Source organism: Argentina anserina, chromosome 4, assembly GCF_933775445.1.
Source record: "Argentina anserina chromosome 4, drPotAnse1.1, whole genome shotgun sequence".
NCBI classification, from domain to species: domain Eukaryota; kingdom Viridiplantae; phylum Streptophyta; class Magnoliopsida; order Rosales; family Rosaceae; genus Argentina; species Argentina anserina.
In genome coordinates this window covers 21,648,798-21,662,516 of record NC_065875.1, presented here as the reverse complement: position 1 = coordinate 21,662,516, position 13,719 = coordinate 21,648,798, and the positions used below count along the sequence as shown (strand labels likewise).

The 13,719-nt window shown below is 37.9% G+C and overlaps 3 protein-coding genes across 3 annotated transcripts; all 3 read right to left on the bottom strand.

The window, feature by feature from the left end:
* Positions 1 to 4,702: 4,702 nt before the first annotated feature.
* LOC126791900 (non-functional NADPH-dependent codeinone reductase 2-like) lies at positions 4,703 to 5,649 on the bottom strand. The gene is made up of 2 exons (XM_050518397.1): positions 5,327 to 5,649; positions 4,703 to 5,244 (listed from the first exon to the last, which is right to left on the bottom strand). The coding sequence occupies exons 1-2, from the start codon at positions 5,647 to 5,649 to the stop codon at positions 5,190 to 5,192; spliced, it is 378 nt and encodes a 125-aa protein (XP_050374354.1). The 3' UTR covers positions 4,703 to 5,189.
* Positions 5,650 to 6,275: 626 nt separating this feature from the next.
* On the bottom strand, positions 6,276 to 7,495 carry LOC126791638 (non-functional NADPH-dependent codeinone reductase 2-like). The gene is made up of 3 exons (XM_050518113.1): positions 7,173 to 7,495; positions 6,843 to 7,086; positions 6,276 to 6,730 (listed from the first exon to the last, which is right to left on the bottom strand). Exons 1-3 carry the CDS (start codon positions 7,493 to 7,495, stop codon positions 6,326 to 6,328), a joined length of 972 nt encoding a protein of 323 aa, XP_050374070.1. The 3' UTR covers positions 6,276 to 6,325.
* Positions 7,496 to 8,258: 763 nt separating this feature from the next.
* LOC126790933 (uncharacterized) lies at positions 8,259 to 11,496 on the bottom strand. The gene is made up of 9 exons (XM_050517311.1): positions 11,330 to 11,496; positions 11,137 to 11,246; positions 10,465 to 10,583; positions 10,280 to 10,377; positions 10,002 to 10,089; positions 9,769 to 9,912; positions 9,509 to 9,617; positions 9,153 to 9,256; positions 8,259 to 8,694 (listed from the first exon to the last, which is right to left on the bottom strand). Exons 1-9 carry the CDS (start codon positions 11,389 to 11,391, stop codon positions 8,650 to 8,652), a joined length of 879 nt encoding a protein of 292 aa, XP_050373268.1. The 5' UTR covers positions 11,392 to 11,496; the 3' UTR covers positions 8,259 to 8,649.
* Positions 11,497 to 13,719: the final 2,223 nt, after the last annotated feature.

The following is a 13,719-nucleotide window of genomic DNA, read 5'->3' as shown; positions in this document are numbered from 1 at the left end:
CAATTTCAGCCTTTGAGATGGTAGCTGACATTTGGCCTATTGATCTCGACGTTTATGTCACGCATGCTGTTGAATGTACACCACTATATTGAGTTTATTTTTGACGATTCTATTGATCGGTAACATGTGTTCTAATGTATAAAATTTGTACTGATAAATCTCAGTCGACATTTGACACGACTGTTTTTTAATGTATAATCAATTGTAATTGGTCGATTGAAATTGTATAATTGTATCTTTTCATTCTTAAGAGAAAAAAAAATTAAACAAATCGATTGATGCGGCAATGCCTATACAACAACAGAATTGCAGCAACCATAGCCGAAGCCAATGTTGAAGGACGCGATCAACTCGTTGGCATATGAGATGAAGCTCATCTCTAGTCATTCACAAAAGCTTTAAAGACCCTTTTTTTCCTGATATGAGTGTAGAACGCGAATCTGAAAACAAACAAGAATGTAGACACGTGTACAAATAAAGTGTGATTTATTAAATATCAAGCGCGGGGTTACAATATTTGTGAACTCCAACTGGATTACTGGAAGCCAAGAATGTAGGATATTCTCTATTGCAAAGATTTGCATGAGCCGATCGAGGGAGACGATGCCAAGCCAAGTGAGATTTCACCAGCAATTTGGACGAAGATGAACCGCAAAGCCATCGGTCATATTCGTGAATGGGTGGACGATAGTGTGTTTCACCATGTTGCCAATAAAACCAGCGCGTATGAGCTTTGGTTGAAGCTGGAGTCCTTATTTGAGAAAAAGACTACTGCCAAGAAAGCTTTTCTCATTAAAAAGCTTGTCAACATGAAGTATCGGGGAAGCGTTCGAGTGACCGAGCACCTCAACAACTTTCAGAGTGTTCTCAATCAATTAGCCACGATGAGCATGAAGATTGATGATGAGTTACAAGCGTTGTTGCTGCTCGAGTCGTTACCATATAGCTTGGAGACATTTATTGTCACTGTAAGTAACTCTGCTCCTAATGGTGTATTATCTATGGAAAATATTAAAGATAATATGTTGAACGAAGAAACAAGAAGGAGTTCTTCATCAAGTTCAGAAAATTGTCAATTCTTCGTTGTGGAGAGGAGAGGAAGGAGCAAAGAGCAAAGGACCCAGAGGTCACGAAAGAAGTATTAGCAAATCTAGAACAAGATTCAATGGAAAGTGTCATCATTGTGGTCTTTCAGGCCACATGAAGAAAAATTATAACAAATTGAAGCGAGAATTCAAAGAAGCAAAAGAAGACACTACTCATCAACAAAAGGAGGACACAAACAATGTTGCTGTTGCGGTGTCTCATGATGAGAGTGAGTTCCTGTCACTTGGAGGTGAATGTCTACTAGTAGATAATCCTGGAGTTCAATGGATCGTTGATTCTGGATCCTCGTTTCATGCCACTTCTCACGTAGAGTTCTTCACTACGTACAAAGCAGGTGACTTTGGTAAAGTGAAGATGGGCAATGACAGCTACTCCAATATTGCTGGGATTGGAGATATTTGCTTGCAGACAGATGTGGGCTATCAGTTATTATTGAAAGATGTGAGACATGTTCCTGGTCTACGTCTCAATCTTATGTCAACTGGTGTACTTGATCGACAAGGCTTTCATCATCATGGGAGTGATGGAAAGTGGAAGCTTACCAAGGGATCTCTTGTAGTTGCCAAAGGAAAAATGTGTTGCATACTCTACAAGACCTATGGAAAGATATGAAAGAGTGAGTTGAATGCAGTTGAGGAATCTTCTCCAAATTTGTGGCATAGACGTCTTGGCCACATGAGTGAGAAATGATTGCAGTTGTTGGTAAAAAAGTCGCTAATTCCTGTTGCCAAAGGTAACTCACTAGACTGTTGTGATTATTATTTATCTGGTAAGCATAAGAAAATTAGTTTTTCAAAGACTTTCACTAGGAAAGAAAATATTCTAGATCTTGTACATTCAGATGTGTGTGGCCCGATGGAAGAAGAATCATTAGGGATGCATATGTATTTTGTTACTTATATCGATGATGCTTCACGAAAGGTTTGAGTTTATTTGTTGAAATCCAAAGACCAGGTGTTCCAGATATTTACAATTTTCCACACTATGGTGGAAAGGGAGACTGAAAGAAAATTGAAGTGTCTTCGTAGTGATAATGGCGGAGAGTAAATAGCGCACGAATTTAGAGATTATTGTGCAAAGCATGGCATCAGACATGAGAAGACAGTTCCTGGCACCCCTCAACATAATGGCGTAGCAGAGCGGATGAATCGTACCATTATGGAGAAAGTCAGATGCATGTTGAAGATGGCAAAATTATCAAAAGAATTTTGGGGAGAAGCTGTGAAGACTGCGTGCTACCTAATCAACAAAGCATCGTGTGTACCTTTGGAATTTAAGACTCCAAATGAAGTCTTGACCGGGAAAGATGCATCCTACTCACATTTAAGAGTATTTAGATGTAAAGCATTCACACTTGTATCCAAGGAGCATAGGAAAAAGTTGGATGACAAGGCGACACCATGCATATTTGTCGGCTATGGTGAAGAAGAGTTTGGCTACCGGTTGTGGAATCCAAAGACGAAGAAATTCATAAGAAGCAGAGATGTGGTGTTCCATGAAGACAAATCTATTGCAGATTTCGACAAAGAGGTACTACCAAATGCAACAAGTGATAGTCGCATTTATGATTCACCATTGCAGCAGGAATACAACGTTGGGCTGCAAGGTGATAGAATTGAAAATGTACCTGACACGGGAGATGCTGAAGTCGAAGATGAAGGGGAGAGTCGAAGATGAAGGGGAGTTTGATCAGGGGGAGCAGCATGTGAATAATTAAGTAGATGTTCGTAGAAGCACCAGGAGGCAACTTCCATCCACCAAGTATCCATCATCTCAATATATTTTGGTGACTAATGATGGAGATGATCCTTATGCAAATTACATCCTTTTGACCAGTGACGGAGAGCCCGAAAGTTACAGGGAAGCAAAGATTCATCAAGACCACGACAAATGGAGGCTAGCCATGAAGTCTGAGATGGAGTCTTTACTAAAGAACGACACCTATGAGTTGATGAAGCTTCCTAAAGGCCGAAAATCACTCAAGAACAAGTGGGTGTTCAAGTTAAAGCGAGATGAGAATGAGAAACTGACAAAATTCAAGGCTCGCTTAGTTGTCAAAGGATTCAGCCAGAAAGAAGGAATTGATTTTGATGAGATTTTCTCACCTGTTGTCAAGATGACTTTGATTAGAGTCATTTTGGGCATGGCTGCGAGCATGGATCTAGAGGTGGAGCAAATGGACGTGAAGACTGCATTTCTTCATGGTGATTTAGATGAAGAAATATATATGGAGCAACCAGAAGGCTTCGAAGTCAATGGAAAGGAGCATATGATTTGCAAGTTGAAGAAAAGCATGTACAGATTGAAGCAAGCACCAAGACAATGGTATAAGAAGTTTGACTCTTTCATGGTGAGTCGTGGGTGCAAAAGAACGTTAGCAGATCCGTGTGTTTGTATTCAGCAACCCACTGGAGGTAATTTTATCATCTTACTACTTTATGTAGATGATATGTTAATTGTTGGCAAAGATACTGCTATGATTCAGCAGTTAAAGACAGATTTATCAAAGTCCTTTGATATGAAGGATTTGGGACCAGCCAAGCAGATTTTGGGCATGGAGATTGCCCGTGATCGTGGGAACAAGAAATTTTGGTTATCACAAGAAAAGTACATTGAGAAGGTACTAGAGCGTTTCCACGTGGAGAAAGCAAAACCAGTTGCTACTCCACTTGCTAGTCACATGAAGCTCAGCTCAAAACAGAGTCCTACGAGTCAGAAAGAGGAGGAAGAAATGGCAACAGTGCCATATGCCTCAGCAGTAGGGAGCTTGATGTACGTTATGGTTTGTACTAGACCAGACATAACACATGTAGTTGGTGTTGTTAGCAGATTCTTATCTAATCCAGGCAAGGAGCACTGGAATGCTGTCAAGTGGATTTTAAGATACTTGTGAGGAACTTCAAAGATGAGTCTATGTTTTGGAAGTGGCAAGTCTGAACTAGTTGGCTACACAGATGCAGATATGGCCGGGGATATTGACACGAGAAAGTCCACATCTGGATACCTGATTACGTTTTCAGGGGGAGCTGTCTCGTGGCAATCAAAGCTACAAAAATGTGTTGCTTTGTCAACTACAGAAGCAGAGTTTATTGTAGCTACGGAAGCGTGCAAAGATATTTTGTGGTTAAAGAGATTCCTACATGAATTGGGTCATACACAACAAGAGTTTATCTTGCATTGTGACAGTCAAAGCGCGATTCACTTGAGCAAGAATTCGAGTTTTCACTCGAGGTCAAAACACATTGATGTGAGGTATCACTGGATACGTGATGTGCTGGAAGCTAAGAAAATGCTGCTGAAGAAAATTCATACAGACAAGAACAATTCAAATATGATGACGAAGTCTCTACCGAAGGAGAAGTTCGAGTTCTGCAGAAGCGCGTTTGGAATGGCGCATCCCTCCATCTAAGTCCGGAGGGGGAGATTGATAGGGTTAATCCCTCCCTAATGGAGGTGTGAAAACTATGTGATGTTCACATGAGTAAATCAAGCACACATATTGCTTTGGTGACCCATTAATTAATGGAGTTGATTTTGTTGAAACTTGGAGCAACATTTGTTGAAGATAAGAAACAAATCTACAACCTTATGGTGGTAGGTGGTTGATTTGTTTGACAAAGAAAGAATAATGCATTGATGAGCATGCCAACATTGAGTATGAATCAAGGAAGAAGATTGACTTTACTTCCATGCATGTTACATGCAAATGCATGAATTGCACAAAGATGTTTGCCTATATAAAGGCATGAGAAGTGGTGCAATAAACATCGAAGAACAATAAGGAAGTGATCATCTTGTGTGTGATCAAGAGTGAGAGATAGAGAGAAAACTCCAAGTATAGAGTTTTATGTGTGTAGCAAAATAAAGTGTGTGAGAGTGTATCCCTTCAAGTGTGAGTCTTGTAGTAGTGTTTCTCTCGGTGTAACATTTCTTCGTATAGTGGAGGTTCTTTATTGTTGCTACCCGTGAACGTAGATACTTTGCCGAACCACGTTAAATCCCGGTGTTCTCTTTCATTTTATTTTCGCTTGTGGTTGTGAATTATTTCGATTTCTATTCTTCAGTTCATTCTTCCGCATTCCCTAATATATGGGCCAGTGAATCAGATACAGATCAAGATACTCCAATTCAAGATTCCTAAACAAAAAAAATTCACACAAGTTAAGAAGAAGCTAGCTAGACGATTAATTTCTCTCTTTCCCGAAATCGCTAAACTTACTGGAATGTTTTCTTTAGAGCAGGAATAACCAGGTCAGGGTGAGCATCGTTAGGCCAAAGCTTGGAAGTGATGAAGAGCTCGTCACGAGAAGCCACGAGGCCGAGTTTGAGTGCTTGGGCTAGAGCTACTCCCAGGCTCTGCTCAGAGCCGTACTCGTATGCCGTGCCGAAGTGTCGGTAACCGAGTTTGATGGCTTCGAGAACAGCTTCTAGCAGAACCTCTGGTTGTAAATTGTTGGCTGCTGTGCCGAAGGCAAGCACAGGCATGGTCCTGCGGCCAGTGGAGGATTCAAGAACCACTTCTGGGACTAGGGTTGCTGCCATTTCGATCGGTTTTGCTGAAAGCTGGGTTCTTTTTGGTAGGTTGAGGGATTGGGATCGTGTTTATATAGATTTCGAGTGTTGGATTAGTGTATGGAATTCTCTTCTAGTTGGACGTAACATCATTGCTTAGCTAATGCTAGTCATGTCTGATCTGAGCCGCCGAGGGACCCAAATGTGTTAATTACTGGCTTTGCGAACTGCATGGAGTTAAGTGGCCAACGAGCAACGTGATTTGGAGCTAAGCCTAGTACATGATAAGGCATATTGTTAATAGTTTATTGTCCGGAATAATATTTCCCCAAGATTTTTTTGGTGTTTCTTTGTCTTAAGATCAAGTGTTTATAAAGTTTCGATATGCATGAATTTATATATCATCTTAAACAATAAGAAATATAGGTCTTCAACTCTTGTCACATTATAGTTAATTCAATTGTCACCATGAACAATCATCTAAAGATTCATTCATCCGGTTGGGGTCAGACCATAAGATGGTAAGATAGAAGCAATCTTTCAATCTCTGTTATCATTTTCTGCTCTATCTTACCAAAAAATGAAATATAGTTTATGAAAAAATGAAATAGAGAAATGGTGTCACACACTGTATAGAGTGACACAACAATCCACAAACTACAAAAGCAAAAAACTTAACAAGCCTGGCCAGTGAATATTGGAGTACTTAAAGCTCTCCATCCCAGAGTTCTTCAAGGGACTTGAATGGTCCATTTGCAGAAACATACTCTTCTCTAAGAATCACTTTGTGCTGTGGGATTTGATTAATCTTCTCAAGGTCCTCTTCGGATAATTCCCAGTCGAACACTTGCGCATTCTTCTTCAACCTCTCTTTGTTATAGCTCTTCACTACAACTGCTGCCCCTGCCTGGTACACCCACCTGATACAAATCTGAGCAATAGTCTTCCCCCGAGCCTCGGCAATTCCCTGAAGCACTTTGCTCTCCAGAACATGACTGCTACCCCAACTTGTCCCAATGCCACCCAATGGAGAGTAGGCTGTCACAACTACACCATTAGACTTGCAGAAGTCTCTTAGCTTCTTCTGTTGCCAAAATGGATTCATCTCAACCTACATGTACACATACAATGTCATTGAGGAACTAATAATATCGCTCATTAATCCTTGTTGTTAAAAATAAAAGAATAACTAAAGGGAATACGCAGATGGACTTGATCATTACTTGATTAACAGAAGGAAGAATAGTTGCAAAAGAGAGCAGATTTTCAATCTTTTTGGAAGAGAAATTGCTGACTCCTATGGATTTGGTGAGGCCAAGTCTCTGTGATTCTTCCATGGTTGCCCAAACCCCCTTCAAGTCCAATGGCACAAGGACATCTTCGGTTAGCGGGTACACTAATTCCCCTGGCTTACCACTTATGGGCCAGTGAATCAGATACAGATCAAGGTACTCCATCTGAAGATTACTGCAAATCCACATTCAATTATAAACTAATTAGTCCCCACAAATTTACCAAACATCGAAATGCTACTAGCTAATTGTGTGACTTACTGAAGTGATTTCTTTAGAGCAGGAATGACCAAGTCTGGATGAGCATCATTGCACCACAACTTTGAAGTGATGAACAATTGGCCTCTGGAGGTAATAAGGCCGCGGCTAATAGCTTCGGCCACAGCTTCACCTAGAGTCTGCTCTGAGGTGTATATGGAAGCCGTGTCGAAGTGCCTGTAACCCAGTATTATAGCTTCAAGAACTGCATTCTTCAAAGCAATCGAGTCTAAGTTGTCAGCTGCTGTGCCAAAGCCAAACACAGGCATGGTCCTCTGCCCGTTGGAGGAGCCTAGCACTACCTCAGGGATTTTGGTTGCTGCCATTTTAACTCAACTGATAACGAATGTTGGATATTTTGTATCAGGTAGCAGATTGCTCTTATATGTATATCATCTTCTGCGAGTCAAAGCTACATGCACATCAGACTTTTCTGTCAGAAGATGCATGCACATCAGACTTTTCTGTTCTACCATCTTTGATTATTGCTTAATCGTTAATCGAATCGACGTGCTTGCAGTCATGCATGACGATTCTTACAACAAACCTCAGGTACCTTGCAATCATGCATGACGATTCTTACAACAAATTTCACATTTTGTTCTATAACCCCCGTATATGCGTGGGCACAAATGTCAGAAAATCCTTTGCCCAAGTGCTTCAGCCTTCAGAGGTCTGGATCGGAGTCAATGATTTTATACGAGGAAGTAGTGAACAAAATCAATTTCTGCTGTAATATTTGTATAACAATATCTAAAATTCTAAATCATGACACATGGATATTTTAAATTGTGGTGAAGCTCGGAAAGACTTCCTTCACCAGGGTTCTTGCCTCAAAGAATTCTTCAATAACTCGGCATTTTCATACAATGCAGGGTGCTCCTCAGCTATCAATTCCTCAATCAGTTGAACCAATCAGTTGGTCCATAGAACATTTCAGGTGTGAGCTCAGGTAAAGAACATGTTGAAGAGTAGGTTGCTTGACAAATTTTCTGGAGGATGAGATTTGGGGAGGGAAAGAGGGTTAATATCATTGGCACAGTTACCGCATCCGCATAGTACCGTGAACTAAATGTAGAAGATATCAAGTCCACATGAACAAAAGAAATGATGCATTAAGGAAAACAAAATCCCTGAAAATCCTTAATTGTAAAATGATTGTATTACATCGATACAAATAAAAAAGGGGCTTACAAAGCAGAAAACTGACCATATGTAATGGCCTACTAAATCCAACTAGATCACGAGTAGGCTCCTACTCAAAACTCAAGATATTAGCTTGGTAAAATTGGTGTTCTCCAAATACATATAACAAAATTTTCTTTTCTCCTGTGAACATAATTCATTACTATCAAAATCTATGGACGGTTCCTAAGATCATGATAGCAAGTTCCTTCTTTCCAAATCAAGCTTTTGAAAAGCAACAACCAACCACAAGAAACAATTCTAAACATCTGATGAACCAAACGAGCATAAGCAATTAATAAACTGTCTTTTGTCTATCACCACCATCTTCATGCTCCATCTGATCAATAATGAAGAAATTAGATTAGATATAAGAGATATGATATAGCAGAACAGAGTAAATTAGGGTCTGTTAACAAGTTTATATTACCCCAAGTCATTTTTGATACATATGCCTCTAATTCACTAATAGGTGATTTTGACTTTTCTAACATTAATTACAATCGATTTGTTTAGCAGTCTTAAAGTGACAGTGCCACTAGTTTCAAATTAAAGCAATATGTTAACTTTTCAACTCAGGAATGTGAGATGCCTATGCTGTGACCGTGTAACCAACTTAAGTACTCCGCAAAAGTACTCCATTAATTTTGCACCCTTCAAGATAGTGGCATTTAATTCCTCATCAATAAAACTCATTCACCCTCACATTACTTGTTAGAAACATAGAATGACAAACTAAAATACGTTAATATTCAAAAGGTAGCAAACTAGAAGAATATAAGAACAATTAGCCATTACCTCAACAACGACCCTAGGTTTCTTTGCTTTGGCACCAGCTCCATGTTTCTCAAACTTTCGAGACTTTCTCCCTCTCTTGTCAGTACCTGCTTCTAGCTCTTCACCTGTTCCAACAGCACCATTAAGATGTATTCAGTCCATTTGATACAGACAAACACATACGATTCTTTCCATAATTCTTTATACAAAAAAGGGAAAAGAGCCTCATAACTCTTTTATCTTTTTACTCAAAAGTCAAACCACCAGACTTTTACATACAGTATGAACACTGGGATTATGCAAATTTAATATGGAGCATGGACTGCACAGATGTTCACTTTCTACAATATTTGTTAAGGTACAGAATTAAGCTCTACCATCATCATCATCTGCATCTGAGTGGTTCAATGCAAGATCACCCATATCTTCAATATCATCCTCCTCTTCAAGCTCCTCATAACCTTCAACATATTCTGGCTCACCTTCCTGCTTTTTCCACGAACAAGAGTATTTAGATGATAAAATACAAATCTAAATGTTCAAGTAAAGCCTGCAATCAAATAGATCACATCTACTTAAAACAAAGGAGACACTTGCTCATCGTAAAGAAGGCAAAAATAAGACTGCACATGAATACCTCGTAGTCTTCTTCTACTTCAGTATTCTTTTCTTCCCCTTCAAGGATCTTTTGGTATTTATCAAAAGGGTAATTATATATATCTTTGTATAGATCATCATACACACTGTTCTTAAGCCGTGCTAATAGTTCTTTCTCAATGCTCTGCAGAATAATAGGAAGCATGAGAGTCAGTGGAAATCAGATATACATTTAGTAAATTTATGGTGTACGGCAGCAGCATAAGTCATGACCTTTTCCAGGACTGCAGCCGTTTCAGCCTTTGCCTCTCTTCTGGATTCTCTCTTTATTTCCTTCCTTGGAATTGTCATTATTTTCTCCCTGTTAAACAGCACACAAAAATGCAATGTTCATTGGGTGAATATATCTAATGCGAACATTATAAGAGTGATAAAACTAGTGCTGTGAACTCTGAAGGCATTCTTCACAACAATCTTTTTGTTTAAGTACAATTATCATTAGATATTCAGGAGCTACAGAAAGTGTAATTAGGAAATGAGATGATTTATACCGTGTTTTCAAAGCAAGTTTCCTCATGCGTATACGCATCTGAGTCATTTTAGTGAGCCGTTGCTTTGTTTTATGAACAAGAAACTTAGGCCAATACATCTGTCCATTCAAAAAGGCCATGGTGATTACCAAATTCAAGAATCTAAATCTCGATATAAGCAACACGAAATGGGAGGCAAGGAATACCAGATGTTTGTCAATGATTTCAAGCGCTTTCTCATAATTCCTGGGCAACTTAACTCTTTCCCACAATTTGTTTGGCATATGAGCTCTCTCTATAGTTTTCATATAAAGATAAAAGACTCCTGCAGGGACACCACCAAAACCACATAAAAGGTCATGCTCATTGCTGGTAATGTATGAAAATCCATTAATAACTTGATATGAAAGGATAATGTTCCCCAATTTGTTTAATTTATAAGCTATTCTCATAGTGTTCATATAAAGATAGAAGACTAATGGTAGAATACATAAGCAATGAAGTGATAAACAACGTAGAGGAGAATTCCCTTGAGTATTTTTCTCAGTCTCCCTGACTAAAGAACACACTAATCTATCAACCCCTAATTTCAATTTATCAACACAAGCATACAAATGGGTCAAACTCTATTGTATGAAACAGTTCATCAAATGGGCACCAAAGTCGAAACTTTTAAGCTAAACCGCTTCCGGTGGTCTGCAAACAAACTGTTTACTCTTAAATGAAGAGACTTTACTGTCAACCCCTGGCTCATAATCTCATCAACTGTCTGTCAAGAAGACAATGTCGAACGAAAAAAAAAACGATTATAGGAGACTTTGTACCAACATCTGCCCATTAACTAATATGGAAATTTCGAACAGAACAATAATGAGTACCATCGTGGTCGCGAATGGTGGCGTAGCGACTATTGGCGAGAGGGCAGGAGCTCCGGTTACAAATCCCGGTAACGTTATAAGGGTTTCTACAGAATATTCCGGTTTCAATTCTGCAAAGGCCGAGAAGGAAAAACCCCAATTAGAAAAATCAGATTGAAAAGCTATGAAGGAAGTGGGGAGAAGGACGACGTACTTGGACATGAAGCTGCAGTGCTTGTGGCGGATGACCTGCCATATGACCTCGTCGTGCTGCATATTGATAGAGAGAGTCTTGCGGTTCCTGCAATTGAGGGGTATATTTCTGGGAGATTTGAGTTTTGGGGACTGGGCTGGCCGGCTAGGGTTTTAGAGGACAGAGATGAAGACCCAAAGTATGCGACGCGTCGTTTTTTCTGGTATGCATTATATTTATTTTGTATTCTTTTCTTCTTCTTTTTAGCACTCTTTCGACTCGTATGGGAAATTTTAAATACACACTTACATACACCTAATACACACAACTATTATTCAATAATTAAAATAAGATTTTATGTGTATATTAAATGACTAAAATAGGTACATGTAATAATTTAAAAAAAAACAAGTTAAATTATCAAAAACATATAATTTATTTTTAGAAACAAATGAAATAAGAAAATAAGAAAATTTATAGGGAAATTTAAATCAGCATATATATATATATATATATATATCTTGATGGAAAATATTAAGCAGGAAACTCAAACAATCAATTCATTCTTTTGATTTTTATCAAAAAATGATTATTTCTATTTTTAGAGTCTCAAACGTAATTCATGAAAAAACAATTATGATTTTTCGTTTCATTAAATTTTTTTGCTTAAGTTCTTATTTTTTTAAATAAGAAATGTTCACTCCATAAAAAAAGATTCTTCAACTTTTATTATACATATTCTTAATTTTTTATTTTTTTTTCATGTTTAAAGAATTTGAAAAGAACAATTGCCATATATAATGATTCGTAAGAACAAACAAGAATCAATGTAAGATGTCAATATATATTAATATACTAATCAAAAAGTATCCTTGTATAACTAAATAATGAGGTATTCCGTATTTGTGATTTCATATTCAAGGGTATTTTAGGTACTTTATATCATATATTTAGTAAAATATTGGAATGAGAATATAAATAAGCGGTGTATTAAGTATGAGTGTGTATTAAGAGATTTGAAGTGTGCATTTAAAATTTCTCGATTCATATGTATAAGTATAGATAGATGATAACAATGGGCCAACATATTGTCTAATAATATGGTGATTACCATCTCAAGCTAAAAAATGTGGTGCATCTACTGTTAACTTGTGAAAAAATTGCACACTAGTGGCTCAATTTGGGCGTGATTATGAAAAATTGATCGTTGTGTGGTTACACCTTTCAAATATAAAACTTATTTAACATAATGGATTAGTACGACTGTTTTAAGTCTTTAAACTGAAACTAAATACATGAGGGTATATAATGCCTATATCTCAGATTACTATACATAAGAAGAGTACATTAAAAAATAATCACATAAGAATTGATCGGCTACTACAAAATTATATTTGATGAGCACAAATTAGTGAAGAGTATGAAATTAGTTACTTTATTTGTTGTACAATTATGGTGACATACCGGAAAGATATCATTAGAATGTAGAAACACATAACTTAACGAAATTCAACTACATGTTTAAGTACCATTAGTTCTTACAAGCAAAAATCATGGCAGATCAACATAAAAAGTGGCAACTAATGGTACTTAAACATGTAGTTGAATTTCGTTAAGTTATGTGTTTCTATATTCTTATGAGATTGTGGAAATGAGATGTTCCATATAAATTTCTATATTTATTCTGTTAGTTTAACAAGTGCTAGGGTAAAAATAGAAAATGAGATTGATCTAGGTTTTATCAGATTGTGGTCGACTGGTTGGCGGTAGTTTTTTAGTTTAGATAAGAGACACAAATTAATGAGTATGGAGGGAAAATTGGCGCCAAAATTGGAATTGTTTGGTGTCTTTCTCAAGGTAAAGGGCCGGAAAAATATTGTTTCTCTCAGATAGGGTTAATTTTGTCTTTTAACCCTCTTTGTGGGCCTCACGTACTTGCCACGTCACCAAGATGACGGAGAAGTTGAAAAAAAACTGACGGAAGTACTTCAATGATAGCAATACTAGAGTCTGGGTATCACATTGGTACGATTAAGAGTTGAGGTATCACATTGGTAGGTACACCATAATTGAGGGACTGTTGGTGAAAAATACTCCACAAAAAAACCATAAGACTAAGCATTTGATCAATTGGTTTGAGATTTCGATTTATGGTCTGACTTTCTTGATCCGTTGAAAATGTTTCTTTTTAATTTTGAATTAAGTAATTCATTTTGCAATCTCAAAATAGATCATTGAGGTTCTTAATCCAGCAAGTCATCATAAATATGCATCAAATTTGGGTGTGATAGGTACATAAACGGTTGAGGACACTGCGAGCTAGCTAGTGGGATCCAAAACACCACATGACCAGCACTCCATGCAATGAAGCATATTCAAAACCGTGGTATGTGAGGAGCCGATGGGAGTTC